Raw genomic sequence first — 17,607 nt, 5'->3', positions numbered from 1 at the left:
TCCACAGCTTGATAGTGTGCAGAGTGAAAAAATGCTTTCTATGATTTTGTTTTTAATCTCCTGGTTAGCTTCATGGAATGTCCCCTTATTTTACTGTTTGAAAGGGTAAATAACCATCTGTTATTTATCCATTTCAGCCCACTCATGATTTTATAATCTTCCATCACATCTTCTCTCAGCCGTCTCTTTTCCAAGCTGAAGAGCCCTAGCCTGCATAGCCTCCATTCATAGGAGCGATCTTCCACTCTATCTATTTTGTCACCCTCTGTGCACCTTTTCTGGTTCCACTATGTCTTTCTTGAGATGGGGCCACCAGAACTGCACACAGTACTCAAGGTGTGGTTGTGCCATAGCTCAACATAGAAGAAGTATATTTTTCATCTTATTCTCCATTCTTTTTAGATATTCCTAACATTCTGTTTGCTTTTTTGAATGTGCCACACACAGAGCTGAAGATTTCAATGTATTGTCCACAAGAACACCGAGGTCCTTTGCCTGGATAGTGACTCCCAATACAGAACCCAGCATCATATAACTGTAGTTGGGATTATGTTTCCCTATGTGCACTTTTATCACATTAAATTTCATCTGCCCTTCCATTGCCCAGTCTCACTCTGTCCTCACAATCCATTGCTGTTTTAATAAATTGTAATACTTTTGTGTCATCTGCAGCTTTGATCACCTCACTCGTGATTTCCTTTTCCAGATCATTTATGAAAATGTTAAACCACATGTCCCAGTACTAATTCCTGTGGTCCTCTACTAAGTAGAAGGTAACCTCAGTGAGCTGTTTATGTGCACAAGCTCTTTGATAGTAAAGTAAATAAGGTTTGTCTATTGTATGTGATGTTATTTTATCATATTTTTGAACAATAATATAATATTTAAGCCAGTGGTGTACTTGTTGGTTTTGATTATGTCTCTGTAAACCACTTAGAAATTCCTGTTTCCAACAGAGGCCAAACCAAGCTACAAGAACCTGGCAATTAAATAAATGACTTTTCTCCATATAGAAAACTGACCTTTTACTCTTACCCTCTATTTATGGCCTTTTAACCAGTTACTAATACACAACAAACCGCTCCCTTCTATCCTATGACTTTGTAATTTTCAGAGGAGTCTCTCATTCTTTCTCTCTGCTCCCCCTCTTTCCTCGCTCTCCTCCCTTCTCTTCCCCATCTTATCTCCTAGCCTGATTAAAATTAACCTCATAGTTTTCTTTCTTTTGTACATATGTATATAATTGCAAACTTTGTTTATAATTTTATTGCAAAACTTCCCATGTTATTGTTCCCCCTCTCGTTAATGCCTTGTTATCATGTTTTTACTGTTCAATTTAAAGCGCCATGCCGTGCGTTTGTTTTTGCGTTACAGTGTGAACCGATATGATATCCTGGATGAATGTCGGTATATAAAAATTTTAAATAAATAAATAAATAAATGAGGGACTTGGTCAAATACCTTCTAAAAAATCCATATACAGTATATCAACTGCTCACCTTAAGAACATAAGAAAATGCCATGCTGGGTCAGACCAAGGGTCCATCGAGCCCAGCATCCTGTTTCCAACAGAGGCCAAAACCTGGCCACAAGAACCTGGCAAGTACCCCAAAACTAAGAAGATCCCATGCTACTGATGCAATTAATAGCAGTGGCTATTCCCTAATTGATTAATAGCCATTAATGGACTTCTCCTCCAAGAACTTATCCAAACCTTTTTTGAACCCAGCTACGCTAACTGCACTAACCACATCCTCTGGCAACAAATTCCAGAGCTTTATTGTGCATTGAGTGAAAAAGAAGTTTCTCCGATTAGTCTTAGATGTGCTACTTGCTAACTTCATGGAATGCCCCCTAGTCCTTCTATTATTCGAAAGTGTAAATAACCGAGTCACATCTACTTGTTCAAGACCTCTCATGATCTTAAAGACCTCTATCATATCCCCCCTCAGCTGTCTCTTCTCCAAGCTGAACAGCCCTAACTTCTTCAGCCTTTCCTCATAGGGGAGCTGTTCCATCCCCTTTATCATTTTGGTTGCCCTTCTCTGTACCTTCTCCATCGCGACTATATATTTTTTTTTTTTAGATGTGGCGACCAGAATTGTACACAGTATTCAAGTTGTGGTCTCACCATGGAGCGATACAGAGGCATTATGACATTTTCCGTTTTATTAACCATTCCCTTCCTAATAATTCCTAACATTCTATTTGCTTTTTTGACTGCCACAGCACACTGAGCCGACGATTTTAAAGTATTATCCACTATGATGCCTAGATCTTTTTCCTGGGTGGTAGCTCCTAATATGGAACCTAACCGTGTAACTACAGCAAGGGTTATTTTTCCCTATATGCAACACCTTGTACTTGACCACATTAAATTTCATCTGCCATTTGGATGCCCAATCTTCCAGGGTCATCCTGTAATGTATCACAGTCTGCTTGTGATTTAACTACTCTGAATAATTTTGATTAATCCACAAATTTGATAACCTCACTCGTCGTATTCCTTTCCAGATCATTTATGTATATATTGAAAAGCACCGGTCCAAGTACAGATCCCTGAGGCACTCCACTGTTTACCCTTTTCCACTGAGAAAATTGACCATTTAATCCTACTCTCTGTTTCCTGTCTTTTAACCAGTTTGTAATCCACGAAAGGACATCGCCTCCTATCCCATGACTTTTTAGTTTTCGAAGAAGCCTCTCATGAGGGACTTTGTCAAACGCCTTCTGAAAATCCAAATACACTACATCTACCGGTTCACCTTTATCCACATGTTTATTAACCCCTTCAAAAAAATGAAGCAGATCCGTTAGGCAAGACTTCCCATGGGTAAATCCATGTTGACTGTGTCCCAGTGATTTAGTTTTTAAGAATGCCTTCTACTATTTTTCATTGCACTGACATCAGGATCATGGGTACTCACCCACAGAGCTACCTGTTTCTATAACTTTTAAGACAGACCAGGCCAGAAGCCTGGTCCAATAGTGAGGGGTTACGGGGACATACCCTACACCCCTCAGCTCGGACCTATCAGATCAAGTGTCTATACCCAACTTGAATACCTTCCAGGGAGGTAACTTTCCAGTTTGCTTTCCCTGCCTGAATTTGGGCTGTCTCTCTTCCTCCAACAGCCCATTCCCTGCAGTTGCTCTAGATCCATACAAATGCATCCATGTGGCTACCTGTAGTTACACTACATAAGTTACTGAATGAGAGTACATTCTTGCACATTTACTGTTGTGCTTTGAAATTATATGTATTCTATTTATATCAGTAAGCATTATTTCATGTTTTATATATTATAAATGAGTCTGGGGTACATATAACTTTTTTTTAGTACAGAAATATGACCCATAACTGAAGATAAAAATGAAAGAAGCATGGGGAGGGGTCTGCAAAGCTTTTGGAGGTTGGGAACCTTGCTATACACTCAGGCATGCTTTTCTCAGGACTAAGGACTCCCTCACGTGATTGTTTAAAGAAATTGCACTTGTAGTTTGTGAACTGGCTATTGTGCAGTGATTATGGTACAGATAAGGCTTAGAAAACACTCGGAATCAGTTTCCTCCTTCAAAATTTTTCCGTTATAAGCTGTTGGCGAATGTCATGAGGGTTTTGCCTGTTAATGATTATTTCCCTATTTTTTCGCACTTGGGGTGTTTTGCATTTTCATTCTCTTCTCAGATGGGCGGCTATTCCCCTCTTTTGGGATTGGGCATGCTCAGAGCTCAGTTCTATTCTGTTCTCTGTTTAGATGTTATAATTTTAAGATTTTGTCCCAATGGGCTTCACAGTCTACTTAAAAAGGACCTAGCAAGGACAGTGTTTTGAGGAGTCCTCATGGACCCAACATTGCTGCCTCGGAAGAAGTAGTATTTTTCCTGGTTGAGAGTTGGATGTATTTTTGACTAGGTCTCACCTGTAGGCCAACTACTCGCTGCCCTAATGGACTGGAGAGCAGTTGTTTGGTTCTCTATCATTCAAAAATGTGGCTAAGCAGTTGGGATTTTTGTGAGAAGTTGAACATCCAGAGTTTTGAGACAAGAGACAATTTTTGTGGTTTTTGCTTTACTGAAAAAGCCTGTGCCAATTGACAAATTTTCAACCGCCATGGGGAAAGGAATTTTTGGACACTGCTTCAGGCTCAAAGAGAAGAGTAGAAAAGATAGATACAGAAACAGCACTGGTGACTGAAATTCTTCAGTTGGTGCTGATGATTTTTATTCTATTTTGGATTGAATGCTGCTTTTCTTAAGTTAAAGTAAATCCCTTTTTTTGTTGAACAGTGAAGCAAGTGATCCAAGTATGCAGTGTGAGTTTTTCCTATTGGTTCCTGGCTACTAAAGACAGCTATCAGTGAGTACTGAGTTGGGAATGTTGAGTGACTACCACACCATTTAGGGTCCCAGAGGCTTGGACATCCTCTCCACCAGTGAACCCTGGCAACCCAGGGCTGAAATCTGCTGCTTTTGAGCAAATGCAAGATCCAGAAAAAGACACTGTGGCCCCTGGGACTTTGCTGTAACCCTTCAATTAGGTGGCCCAAAACCATTTCTAACAACCAGTTTTCTAGTAGAGATCAGAATCTGCCACACTTTGGGAGATTCCCACGAATCTTAAATTGTTGCACCTAGAACAATTTTCTAAATACATGGATGTAATTTTACTGTTTTATGTATTTACTGTAAACTGCTTAGCTTGACAATTGTTGTTATAGGCAGAATATAAATAAATTAAATAACTTCTTTTTCCGCTACCATTTTTTCCACCATAATGAGTTTCTCTTTTAAGGGCCTTATTGAGATCTTCAAGCATAAGACACCCATGCCACCATATCATTTATGTATTTCCTGATGTCATTAGTAGAATTCTTAACTTCAAGGAAATTACCAGCTTTATCAATTAGTCCACCAGTTAGACCAGTCCTCTTCTAGGCCCTCAAGATCCTCCTGGATCTTCAGTCTGAATCCATCCCCCCCCCTTTACCCAGACCTGCCCCTCAGTCAGTACTACACAATAAACATGCTTATTATTACTTATGCCAGATAATTAGCAGATGTAAGCTGGAAAAGGTGCATACGTACATGTCTTTTTAAAATGGCTACTTACATGTCCATGTGTTGGTCACACCCCTGACCGCTCCTTTTTTGCTCGTGTATATTCCTGTGCAAAAGTGAATATATGCACATACTTATGGCTTTTATAAAATATACAGTATGCACGTAGCAGCTACTTACGCGTGTATATGCTAATTTTTGCTCCTGTAATGCTTTTAAAATTCACCTGCTTCACAATTGCTTTTGTTAAGCCAGCAATCATTGTGTCATCAGCAGTCTGCTCAGACATTTCCTCCTTGCTGTCTGCCGTCTTAGGCTCCACTGATTTGAGCTTTTGTTTGTCTTTTTTGCATGTTTAGTAGACATCTCTGGTTCCTTCTTTATCACACATTTGTCCATAAATTTACTGAGTGCAGATTTGTCCGCCATTGGCTGCAAATAATATCAATTGTTTTGGGCCCTCGTTTTTCTTAAGGTGTGGCACCCAGAGCTTCAAACCTGCATGTCTCCTCAGCTCATCCCAGCACGTGATCTTCTGCCATGACTCTTTAATTTCCTCAACTGTCTATCATGAAATATTTTCAAATGCCTTCTAAAAATCCAGGTATATTATATCAACCAGCATGGCATCTTAGGTGTAGAAATTAATTCACAGGCAACTTTATCTTAAGCTGTCATGTGTGGCAACTGTCATACCTTTGCGCAGTGTTCCTATCATTGTCTTTCTTCAATATAGACAAGAACCCCATATTGTATATCTGAATAAAAATATCTAGAAACAAGACCTGTTGTACTTCATAGTGTAATGTGAAGTTAAACTTTGGACCATAACTGCTTAAACCAACACTTAAAGACTTGGAATACTCTTCTGCTACAGCACAACATCACTGCTCTCTTTCCTTCACAAGGTTGCATGATCACGGCCCTTTAGTAGTCATTCCTAAAATATGGTGCATAGTTACCGAGTAATTGCTGGTCCCTTGGGCCATCTGTGTATATATGATTGGTTGAGTGTTGATATGAATGCTAGACCCAGTTGGGAATATTCCTCCTCCTTAAACATTCCATGTCCTTTTAAACATTAAGAGATGCAAGTTAATAGGACTGATTCTCCAGCAACTTTCCTGAGCATCAGATTGGATGCCTAATGCAGGCAATTAGTTGTACAGAAACACTGTCCTCATTGGATTTACAATGTGATTTAACAACATAAGAACATGCCATACTGGGTCAGACCAAGGGTCCATCAAGCCCAGCATCCTGTTTCCAACAGTGGCCAATCCAGGCTACAAGAACCTGGCAAGTACCCAAAAACTAAGTTTATTTCATGTTACCGTTGCTAGTAATAGCAGTGGCTATTTTCTAAGTCAACTTAAGAGCAGGTTATGGACTTCTCCTCCAAGAACTTATCCAATCCTTTTTTAAACACAGCTGCACTAACTGCACTAACCACATCCTCTGGCAACAAATTCCAGAGTTTAATTGTGCGTTGAGTGAAGAAGAACTTTCTCCGATTAGTTTTAAATGTGCCACATGCTAACTTCATGGCGTGCCCCCTAGTCTATTATCTGAAAGACTAAATAAAGATTTTGGAATACGCCGAGATATGGCTCACTTTTGATGCTAAGTTTTGGTTGTTAGTTTGAATTAAAGTTATGCAGATGGGGTAAATTATGGGCTGTTACATATGCTACCTCCAATGTGAGCTCTAACACAAATAGTAATGAGACACCCTCCTGACAGACATCGCTGGTGTTTGAATTGGCATTAATATTCAGTACCATTGACTTCAAAAGCTGATAATGTATTCCTCACTTTCCCTTTTTGTAGCTTTGTGGGTGATTTAGTTTTTCACATCTTTGAACTTTTGAATTAAAAACAGTAACAACATGTGAGGATCTATTGCACCACATTTTAGCACTGTGCCGTCTCCTCCTGAGATCCCTCTTCAGCTGTTTTTGCTATATTCAGACTCTGGGCATATCCGAGTGAAGTTTGCACAGGTTTGTGGCTGTGACAAGCAGCACACCAACACCTTATGGGGTAAACTTTCAAGGACTTGAGCACCTTTTATGCAGATAAAAATGGAGTTAACCCTAAGTCAGCTATATCTGGGTAAGAGAATTTTAGTGGTATTACATGGTGCTTTTGGTCAAACAGAAAAGAGGTGTTCTGGAAGCATTTTGGAGGTGCGTTTGACACTTACCCACATACATTGACATTTCTAATCAATCTGCATTTAGTAGGCATGCAGCTCTCACACAGACTTTACCCCATCGTTTTACAGGTAAGCGTATGAGTGTACTTTTTACACAGGTAGCTTGTGTTTATGCAAATCTAAAAATCTGTGAGCACTTTTGCTGTTAGGTGTCCTATTGAAAACGTACCCTTGATAATTTAGAAACACTCGGGGGGGGGGGGGGGGGGGGGGGGGCAGGCAGAGCTTTAAGAACTCCCTTACTTTGTCTAATAGGTGGATCAAAAATCAGGCAAATATTGATGTAACATACATGGTGAATGTTTTAAACCTTGTTTCTGTTCCCTCTCATCCTGCTGCAATTTCCCATGTTTATAATTACATTTAGGGCTAGATGTACTAAGGATTTTCCCTCGTTTTGAAGCTATGGGGTCAATGCTTAGAATATAGAAACATAGAAATGACGGCAGAAGAAGACCAAACGGCCCATCCAGTCTGCCCAGCAAGCTTCGCACTTTTTTTTTTCTCATACTTATCTGTTACTCTTGGCTCTTAGTAACCCTTTGGTTCTATTTCCCTTCCACCCTCACCATTAATGAAAGGAGCAGTGTTGGAGCTGCATCTAAGGTAATATATAGCTTAAATTAGTTAGGGGTAGTAACTGCCGCAATAAGCAAGCTACACCCATGCCCATTTGTCTACCCAGACTATGCGACTCAGTCCCTGTTGGTTGTTGTCTGTATATAGATCCACTTTTCTTCATTCCCCCTGCCGTTGATACTATATGATCCTTTATGGGTGTGAATCAGGTAAGGAAATGTTAAGTTTCAGAAAGGTTAAGGTAACTTTTGGGGCTAATCGATGCTAGAATGCGAGAAAGCTGTTATTCTTTAAAGCTTCTGGCCCTCATCTAGCTATCTATGGGTACTTTTGAATTTTTAAAGATGCTGCCTCAGACTGACTTCATCTAAGGTAAGAGGTTTAGTTTAATAGATAATAAAATGTACATCAGGGTAAGTTTTCAAAACACAGATCTGCTTGGAAAAGGTCCTTCCCCTCTTCATTTTAGCACAGATTCTCCCTCTATCTGATGTCTGTGTGGATACAAGCTCTTCTGGGAATGACTTCAGTAACTGACTACATAACAGTCTTAGAAGTTCTTCAAGATAGCTTAAGTCTACTTTTTATTTTAAACCTTTCTGGACTGGCCCAAAGGTCTGACTGTAGCGCTGGGAGGAATTTGGGAACCCAGAGGCAGCCATGTTCACACCCCCTGCAAGGGAATCCTTGACCCCTGTCCATTGCCAGCACAGCAGGCTCCAACGATGGCCATGATCTGAGTTAATGCAGTGATGGCCAGGTTGGGGGGAGGGCAGGGGTGGGAACAGGAGCTAAATCCTGGAAGCTGTGCATGAAGGCTCAAGGCAGCTGTAGCCCTGGGTGGGCCAGAGCAGCCTGAGCTGGAAGCCTAAAATTAAGCAGAATTGAAGCTGCCCATTATTAAAACAATAAACAAATCCTACTTTTTTTTATTGCTATACCTGTAATCCCTGTAAAAGCTTTTTTAAATGAATTATTTCTGTAATTATAAAGGAAATGGGGAGGAAGTGGTTTAGTGCAGGGGGTCTCAGTGCCTTGATTGTATGCTCTGGCGAGAAGAAGAGACTGTTTATGTGCAATTGCATAGCAATCTGTACAGGTAGTAGTGCTATAGAACTACTAAGGAGTAACAGTTCTCAGTGAGGACCCCATATAGGTCTGGTTTTCAGGATATGCACAGTTACATCTGCAAAGTATGGTTACCCTGAAACACCTATTTATGGCCTTCAGAAACCCCTGAATCTGAGAATCCCTGGGTTATTTGTGGTTAGAATAATGGGCTGGGGACAAGGGCTCAAAGCCTGCTTCTTCCACTGATGCTCCTTGTGGCCTCAGCTACCCACTTAAGATTCCTAAAACTTTAGTGTACCTGCCAGTAACCTGTCACAGAGCACTATACAAGTGCCAAAATAAAATGCAAATATTAACCCGTGACAAGTAATTCTAATGTAGCTCCATAGCTGCAGCATTAGCGCAGACCAAACTATTTCCAAGTTATGCTGCGCAAAGAGAGGGCCAAGGCCATTAGCAGCAGTGTATAAAAGACAAGGTACCACCGGGTATGTCAAACCACCGGGGAAGAAAGCCAGAGAGGAAAAGACTAAGAAACAAAGAACAGGCACATTTTTGAAGCAATCTAAATAGCATTTGGTTAAAGGCAAAAAACATTTGCTACATATTACATTTTAAAACTCTCTTCAAACTCTTTACAAACTGTGTTCAGATATTCAGAGAGTACATTGGCATGTCTGTAAACAGTCTTTAGTATGAAAAACTATTACCTTGTAAAGCGCAGGTTTCTACAGATTGTGTATCCTTGTCCCACTTCAGCACTGGGTGGGGAATTAGAAACCCAGCACTGGAGCGGGAATTACACTGGCAGCAGTGCCCCGTTACTTTTACAGTGAATAGCTGAGCTTGTGTTTCAAAAGGATTATTATGCGATATTACTTGAGTGGTGTGTTATTCCCTCTAAATAAAACAGGAAGCAGTGCACTTTCTTTTGCAAATCTTTTCCTGCGTGGAATCACGTTTCTAGCCGCTAAACCTCAATGCATGGGTTTAACAGTGGTACCACTCCCAAAAGAAAACTGGATTCTCCGTAAATGTGTCTGACAGCTATGGCTGGTCCAATTCATCACTGCCCATCACAGCTGAAGAAGGGACCTGGGCAGTCTCCAAAGCTCTTGCGATAATCCATATATTGGTTCAATAAAATATGTTGTAGACATCAGAGAATCCATTTTCTCCTGTGTGCCTTCAGATAATCAATGTATTGCTTAGATAAGGGCTGGGCTTTTGTTCAGAAAGGTATCACCCAAGACAGACACAACCCTGTCATTGTTACCTCAGTTGTCTTCACATGGCATAAATGATGACATTATTTCCTATAAAAGCATAAGGACTTTGTACAATAATGGGAGCTTCCCTTGAATTCACCCCTCTGTGTGATAAAGGCAATTCTAATGTCTAGCTCAGTCTTGTTTTGGTTTCTCTTTTTCACCTTTTCAGTCACTGCACAGTGAGAATTACTTGTGAAGCAGGGCCTATGTTTCTCAGGCACCAACCATTAACAGCCTGAAGCACAGGTGTGAGTTTGCCAAATGCAGTGGCCGATAAGTATAAAAAAAATCCTTTTTTTTTTTTTTTTTTAACTGAACAGCTCTAAGCAGAAGAGCTACAGATAGAAGAATTTCATTATATCCCACTTTGAGCCTTCCCAGCTTCTCATCTTTCATAGGCATCCCATTCTATCCACCTCCACTGTAAGTCGTCCAGGCCAGGAATACTCTCCCACGCTAGATCAGTCCAACTTCCGTTAGCAGCATTTTGTACTTTCTGCTATCTGGATACTGGGCTGTCTGCTACAGAGCAGCTAAAACCCACCCATCAGCTGTGAGTTTCAGTGGAGCTGGCTTGAGCTTTCTGCTATGGATGGCACTGCACACCCTTTTTCTCTATGGGCAAATGCAACAGCAGTGAGGGAGCTGCACAAAAGCTGCCCAAGCAGGTGGTTAATCTCCATGGAGGAGGCCCAGAGACTTCCTAAAATTGTCACTGTCCCCTGAGGCCTCTCCCTTGACACCTTCAAGCAGCCAAGAAAAGCAGGGGCATCGTCCCTACCACATGTGCAGGGCATCAAACATTGTGCAGGAGCTTCTGACAGGGAAATACGTATGGTGTTACATGTAGGAAGAACTGGGAAAATGAAAAAGTCCTGTATCTGCGTAAAGCTAAGGCAATGGAGAAGGCTTTGTTTGCCTACTGTGGGTGCCGAGTCTATGGAAGTTGAACACTTGTGATATGCATTGCTCAGGACACAGGGAAGAGAGTCAGCCATATGACATGTCTAAACAGCTTCTAACCAGCAGTTTCAACAAAAGGATTATGGCTGGAATAAGCAGAGAAACTAACCCCCCCCCCCCCCCCCAAAGCCAAGGTGTATTCTTCAGAGTAGGGCTCAGATGCCTTAGCAGGCCCATATGTGAGAGAAGTCTGCACTACTGCTGCTGCCTATGCTGTGATGGAACAGCATATGTGTGTGGGGGTGTGGGTGTGCTACTGCTCATACTGTACTTGCTCTGTGGTAGGACCCCCATGTGTGTGAGAGGCTTCTGTTGTTGATGCCTGTGCTGCATCTGTTTCCCTGGTGGTCAGTGAATGAGTGTGTGTAACTTACACTGCTGCTGCCTACACTGGACCTTTTCCTGCGTGTGTTGTTGCCCATGCTGTACCTGTTCTATGTTAGGATACCGTGTGAGGGAATCTTGCACGCTTGGCACCTGTGGTGTGCCTGCTCTATGTTCTGTGGTGGAGGAGGAGTGCGTGTGTGAGCGCGTGTACGAGAAGCTTGCACTTCTGTTTTTCTCTGCTGCACCTATTGTGTGGTGGAACTATGCATGTACGTAGGCTGGGGCTGCTGCCGGTTCTGGTGCTGTCCTGTACATAAATAAGGGAATCAGGTTCCAGAATTTTCTATCTATCTTTTACCACCACTGAAATTTACTAGCAGAATGAAAAATAATAATGAAAAAAGTTATTAATGTACTGTTAAAAATATAATCAGGCTCTCTGGTGTCCTATAGAATTTTTAAAATGCCACTATCGAACAAGAAAAAAAAAGCATATTTTCATTAGCATGTAAAACTGTGGTTAGAATCCCTGCTTGGTTTGGCGCAAGTTTTATTTGAATGGTGTTTGGTATTTCTCAGCATTGTTGCTGTGGTTTTGGGCGCTGTGGCTGTTGCAGTCTGCTGCCCACTCTTCACCCTTTCTCCATGGCTCCAGCATGGACCGATGTTCTGCCTCCGCGAAGACTTTAGAAGATGTCAGGGCATACAGACCAGTCCCACCTGTCCTTCGCCTCCCAGTAGCCACCCTTGTACACACACATAAGTTCACCGGTCAGGGGGTCCACCTTCCGCTCAAACCACAGTGGCTGGTATCCTTCATAATCCTTTCCTGTATGGAGCAGAATCAAAGGTCAGTGGCAGACACCACAACATTTGCACCCATCTTTTCAATATCTTCAGTCTGGCCATGTGTGTCATATGAAATTCAGTCGAATAGACTTTTTCTGCATGAGGCCAGATTGAGATCAGGACAACAATTTGTTCTGCTCTTGCTTAATTAGAACAAAGGATAATTTCTTTTAAAAAAAATCAGTAGATCTGGCCGCCCCATCTAGATCTGAAACTTACATTACATACTGCTGTGCTTCTAGGTCAGGGTCTTGTATCACATCGTGCTGCAGTTCTAAGCCCTGATTTGACATCAAACAGTGCTGCTGCAGTTGTAGTTGCAGGTTTTACATCACACAGGTCTAGGTCCGTGTCTTACACTGCACGGTGCTATACTTTTAGGGTCAGATCTTCAGAGATGCCAAATCAAAACATTACACGTGTCTCCCGGGATTGGAGTGGATCTCCATGCTCACGTGCAGCGAGTCCCCACTGCACACATTCAGGGCCTCAGCTATGGGCCAAAGAGAAGCAGGCAGGATTTCTAAGAAATGAGAACATGGACTGGAGCTGTAGGACAGGCAGAGATCTTCAGGTCCTGCTGGCCAAAGAAGGGAGAAGCCAGGACAGTAGCTGCAGGGCTCACAGAGTTCGCTAGGCTCTACCCACTGAAGAAGGGAGGAGAAGCCAGCATTGGTACTGTGGGTTTAGCAGAAACCCCCAAGCCTTGCCTGCCAAAGGGGAGGGAGTAGAGGCTGGGACTGGAGCTGCAGGGCTCATGGGGTACCCAGGCTCCACTATCCCAAGAAATGAGAAAGACCCAGGTTGAAGCAGCATGGCTAACAAGGGGGGGAAATGGAGAGTCTTTCTTCAGCAATACACCTGAGGCCAAAGGGAGGGTTTACTATGTGTGTGGAGGGATGGAGACAGAGGCCAAAGTGGAAGGTGCTGCGGGAGCAAGATGGAAACTGAGGCCAAAACGAGGATAGCGGCGGGGTGAGAGAGAGAGAGATTAGGGCCAAAGGGGGATTGCTGTGGAGGGGGAGAGAGAGATTGAGGCCGAAGGGGCTGGACAGGCAGCCGAGGAGGATGCAGAAACTTGGTGGGGGATCGGGAAGAAATGACCGACGTCCGAGACAGACAGACACACACACTCTCTCTCCCCCTCCATGGTGTACACCTTCCCAATCTTGTACTCATATGAGATTAAATAATTTCAATTGAAATGAAACCACAGACAAATACCATTTCATATTGTTCCTTTCATTTGCAAAGCAATATCACACTCAAATCTTTCCAGATGTATAATCCCAGACCTATCATTGGATACAGCATTTGCTATCCGCCCTCCCTCTGGACTAAAACATTTACTCAGTCCTTTCCCTCCTATGTATCTGTGCTTCTGACACAATTACTTTGACTACTAACTATGCGAAGCAGTTTGACATGGTTGCTCTTTCAGCTATCATTGGGAAAATCTCGCACTTCGGCCTTCAATCTCACTCACGAATGAGGTAAATCCTCTCTCTCTCTGGCACGAGCCATCCTTTGCATCTCTGGAGTTTACCTCATGCAATGGTGCAGTTTGAGGCCCAAGTTTTACATCAGCATCATTTCTTTATATCATATTTTTACAACTAGAGAGTTCAAAGGTGTTATAAGAAGTTCAGATTGGGGGGGGGGGGGGGGGAGGCTTTCAAGGTGGTGGTGTGATTGGCTGTTCTGAGTCCTGGTCTAGTCTTTGCTGTTATAAAAAAATATATATTTTTCATCTTTCCTCCTTAGTGCCTGAAATGGGCAAGAAAAAGAAAGATAAAGGCAAGGCCTAACCTTTTGAGGCTGAGCATGAGAAATGCCATGCTGGGTCAGACCAAGTTTCATCGAGCCCAGCATCCTGGCTCCGACAGTGGCCAATCCAGGTCACAGGTACCTGACAGATCCCGAATAGTTGATCTGTTTCTTGCATCTCACTCCCAGGGGATAAGTGCTGGCTTTCCCAATCTGCCTGGCAAATAACTGTTTTAAGAACTTTTCCTTCAGGAACTTGCCTAATCCTCTTTTGAACCCCACCAGGTTGTCTTGACAATGTCCTCTAGCAACAAATGCCACAGCTTGATTGTACACTGAGCGGAAAAAAAACACTTTCTACGGTTTGATTTCAATCTGCTGTTTGCGAGTTTCATGGAGTGTCCCCTAGTCCTAGTAATATTTCCTTCCTTAGGACTTTGTCAGCTTTAACATGTGTAGGAAAGCGGGTTTTAAAATCTGCTCGAGCGAAGGACTTTCCCAGTTTTTCCCAGTTAGTCCATTAGTTTGCCCAGTCAATCTCAAGGTCATAGAGACTACCAAAATGTCTTTGAGATGTGGAGAGATGTTTAAGTTCTTGAAAGTGAGCCGTTCAATCTCCATGCAGTGAGATTCAGGGATGCGTGGAGTGAATGAAGAAGTGAGCCCTATTCTTGGGTGAGAAGAGTGGGGGCGCGTTCCCCAGAGGAATTGGTTCACAGATTGAAAGATGGAGCAGGTAAGTGTACCATAGTTGATGTGGCCATGCTGGTGCGATCAGAATTAAGTTTGCTTTGCCTTCGATGCATCTCTGTATTGTGCGAGAGATCAGCGGAATTGGAGGGAATGCATAAAGTAGATTCTGAGACCAACCTAGTAGAAATGCGTCTTGTATCAATCTGTGAGTACTGGGGTAAACTGAGCAGAAAAGGGGAACCTTTCTGTTGCGTTCTGTTGCAAAGAGATCTATGAGGGAAAGATTCCATGTTGAAAATATCCGGTCGGCTACCGATTGATCCAATTCCCATTCGTGTGGGTGAAAAATTCTGCTTAATTTGTCCGCTTTGGAATTGTTGATTCCCGGAATATATGTGGCTTGTAGGGAAATTTTTCTGCTGTGGGACCAGTCCAGAATGTCTACGGCTTCTTTGCAGAGGTTCCATGAACCGGACCCTCCGTGTGTGTTTATGTAAAACATCGCTACTTGGTTGTCGGCATGGATCATGACGCAGCGGCGTAGTAGTTTGTGTTCGAAGGCTCGAAGGGCGTATTTGATGGCTCGGAATTCCAGGAGATTGATGTGATAAGTTCGTTCCTGGAGTGACCACAATCCTTGAGTTTGTAGATTGGCAAGATGGGCTCCCCAACCCGTCGGCGAGGCATCTGTGGTGAGAATTAATTGATGCTGTATAGGTCTCAGTGGTGAGCCTTCTGTTAATGTTGGTGGACAAATCCACCAATGAAGATCCTTTTTCATTCTGGTCGTCAATTTTATTTGAGTGGACAAGGGACTCCTGAACTGAGACCACTGGTGCTTCAAACCCCATTGAAGGTGATGGATATGTAGTCTCGTGCTCTGGTCGACATATGTACATGATGCCATTTGACCCAGGATAGTCAAGATTTGGCAGGCAGAGGTAACCGTAAGGTTTATGAGACAGTGGGCTAAGAAGTAAGTGCTATCGCTGGGTTTTGTGGCAGAAAAGCTTTTTCTTGAATGGTGTTTATGGATGCTCCTATGAAGACTAAGATCTGGGTAGGGTGAAGATGAGACTTTTCGTAATTTATCAGAAGTCCCAGATTGTTCAAGCAATTGATCGTTTGAATTAAACTGTTTTATAGGAGAGAAGGAGTTGAGGCTGCAAGTAGCCAATCGTCGAGGTAAGGAAATATTTGAATTCCCCGACATTGGAGGTGTGCCACCACTACCGCTAGGCATTTCGTGAATACCCTGAGGGCTGATGAGAGATCGAAGGGAAGGACTTTGTACTGAAAATGTTTCTTTCCCCTTTGAAAGCATAGGTAATTCCAGGAGGTTGGATGCATTGGAATATAAGCATATGCATCCTTTAAATCTATGGAGCACATCCAGTCCATATGTTGCAGGAAGGGAAGAATTGATTTGAGTGAGGTCATTTTGAATTTCTCCTTTCGAATGTGTTTGTTGAGAAGACGGAGGTCTAGAATTGGATGGAGACCTCTGGATTTCTTGGGAATGAGGAAATATTTTGAATAAAATCCCGTTGGATGATGGGATGGTTGTACTTCCTGTATACAGTGTTGATGAATTAGATGATTGACTTCTTGAAGCAGAGTCTCCCGATGACCACTCTGAGATCTTGCCGTAATTAAGTGCGGAAGACGAGGTGGTAATATGAAGTCGAGGGAATATCAGTGTTGAATTATATTCAGGAGCCAAGAATCTGTTGTGATAGTGCTCCATTGAGGAAGAAAAAGAGAAAGTCAACCTCCTACTGTTTGGGTAGGTAGTGGTGGCGGAATTACCTCTAAAAACATGGTTGATTTTTAGTGGTTTGAGGTTCTATAGCTGTTTTTGGTTGCTGTTGTGCGAGTGGGCGCGGTCGAGAAACTGACTATTGATATGGTTGTTGGTGATTTTGTTGATATGGTTGAGGCCTATAGGTAGTATAAGGCCTATAATGGCGTCTCTGGTAGGGTCTTTTATATGAACTGAATTGACGCTTAGAAGATGAGGAATCATGCTGAGTTAAGGAAAGTACATTAAGCTACTTTTTGTTCCTTTAATTTTGCTTCAGTTTCCGTAAGTTTATCGCCAAACAAGTTTTCGGGACGACAAGGAAGATTGGTTAACTTATCGTGAACATCTTCACTTATAGGACTGGCACATAACCATGCCAATCTTTTGACCGCTATAGCATTAGCTGTTTTAGCAGAGGTTTCGAATCCTTCATAAACTGAGCGTACAAGGTGTCTCAGTCCTTCCTCCATGTCATGAAATTCTGATGGTAATGTACCATCTGTAGAATTTTGTTGTAACATAGGCTTTAAAGATTGAAGACACTCGAAAAGATACTGAACTACATAAAATTGATGATTCTGTATCTTAGCATTAAGGATTCCGGATTGGTATGCTTTACGTTCAAAATTGAGACTTTTGTGGTCTTTGCCAGGAGGGTTGTTTGAGTGTAAGTGAGATTTGCATGCCTTCTGCATAGCTGATTCAACTACGACAGACGCATGTGGGTCGATGATGTGCCGATGAGTCAGTGGGTCGATTATGCGTCGAAGCGTTGGTGGGTCGTTGGTGCGCCGATGCGTTGGCTCGTCCGCTATGATCCGGAGTTCGATGGCGCATCGATGCATCTGACGCAGGATGCAGGTTCGGCGCATCTTCTGCGCCTTGCTCTGAAGGATTTTTATTTTTTACCTTCTGTTTTTGACTTGGAGGGTTAGCAGAGGTGGCCCTCCTATGGGCATGTGTTTTCTGCTTTGATTTTGGTCCTGGAGCCGATCTGGCAGAAG

General features: G+C 42.6%; 1 protein-coding gene across 7 annotated transcripts in view; it reads right to left on the bottom strand.

Moving 5' to 3' along the window:
* Positions 1–9,481: 9,481 nt before the first annotated feature.
* OSBP2 (oxysterol binding protein 2) overlaps positions 9,482–17,607 on the bottom strand; it is a 299,091-nt gene continuing 290,965 nt past the window's right edge. For all 7 annotated transcript variants that reach the window (XM_029619307.1, XM_029619309.1, XM_029619308.1 and 4 more), the window contains one exon: positions 9,482–12,319. In XM_029619307.1, the coding sequence (XP_029475167.1) occupies positions 12,177–12,319 (143 nt within the window). In that variant the 3' untranslated portion in view covers positions 9,482–12,176. The remainder of the gene's footprint in view (positions 12,320–17,607) is intronic.

Source organism: Rhinatrema bivittatum, chromosome 11 (genome assembly GCF_901001135.1).
Source record: "Rhinatrema bivittatum chromosome 11, aRhiBiv1.1, whole genome shotgun sequence".
NCBI classification, from domain to species: domain Eukaryota; kingdom Metazoa; phylum Chordata; class Amphibia; order Gymnophiona; family Rhinatrematidae; genus Rhinatrema; species Rhinatrema bivittatum.
Note: the sequence above shows the minus strand (reverse complement) of the source record. Positions and strands in the feature narration are given on the sequence as shown.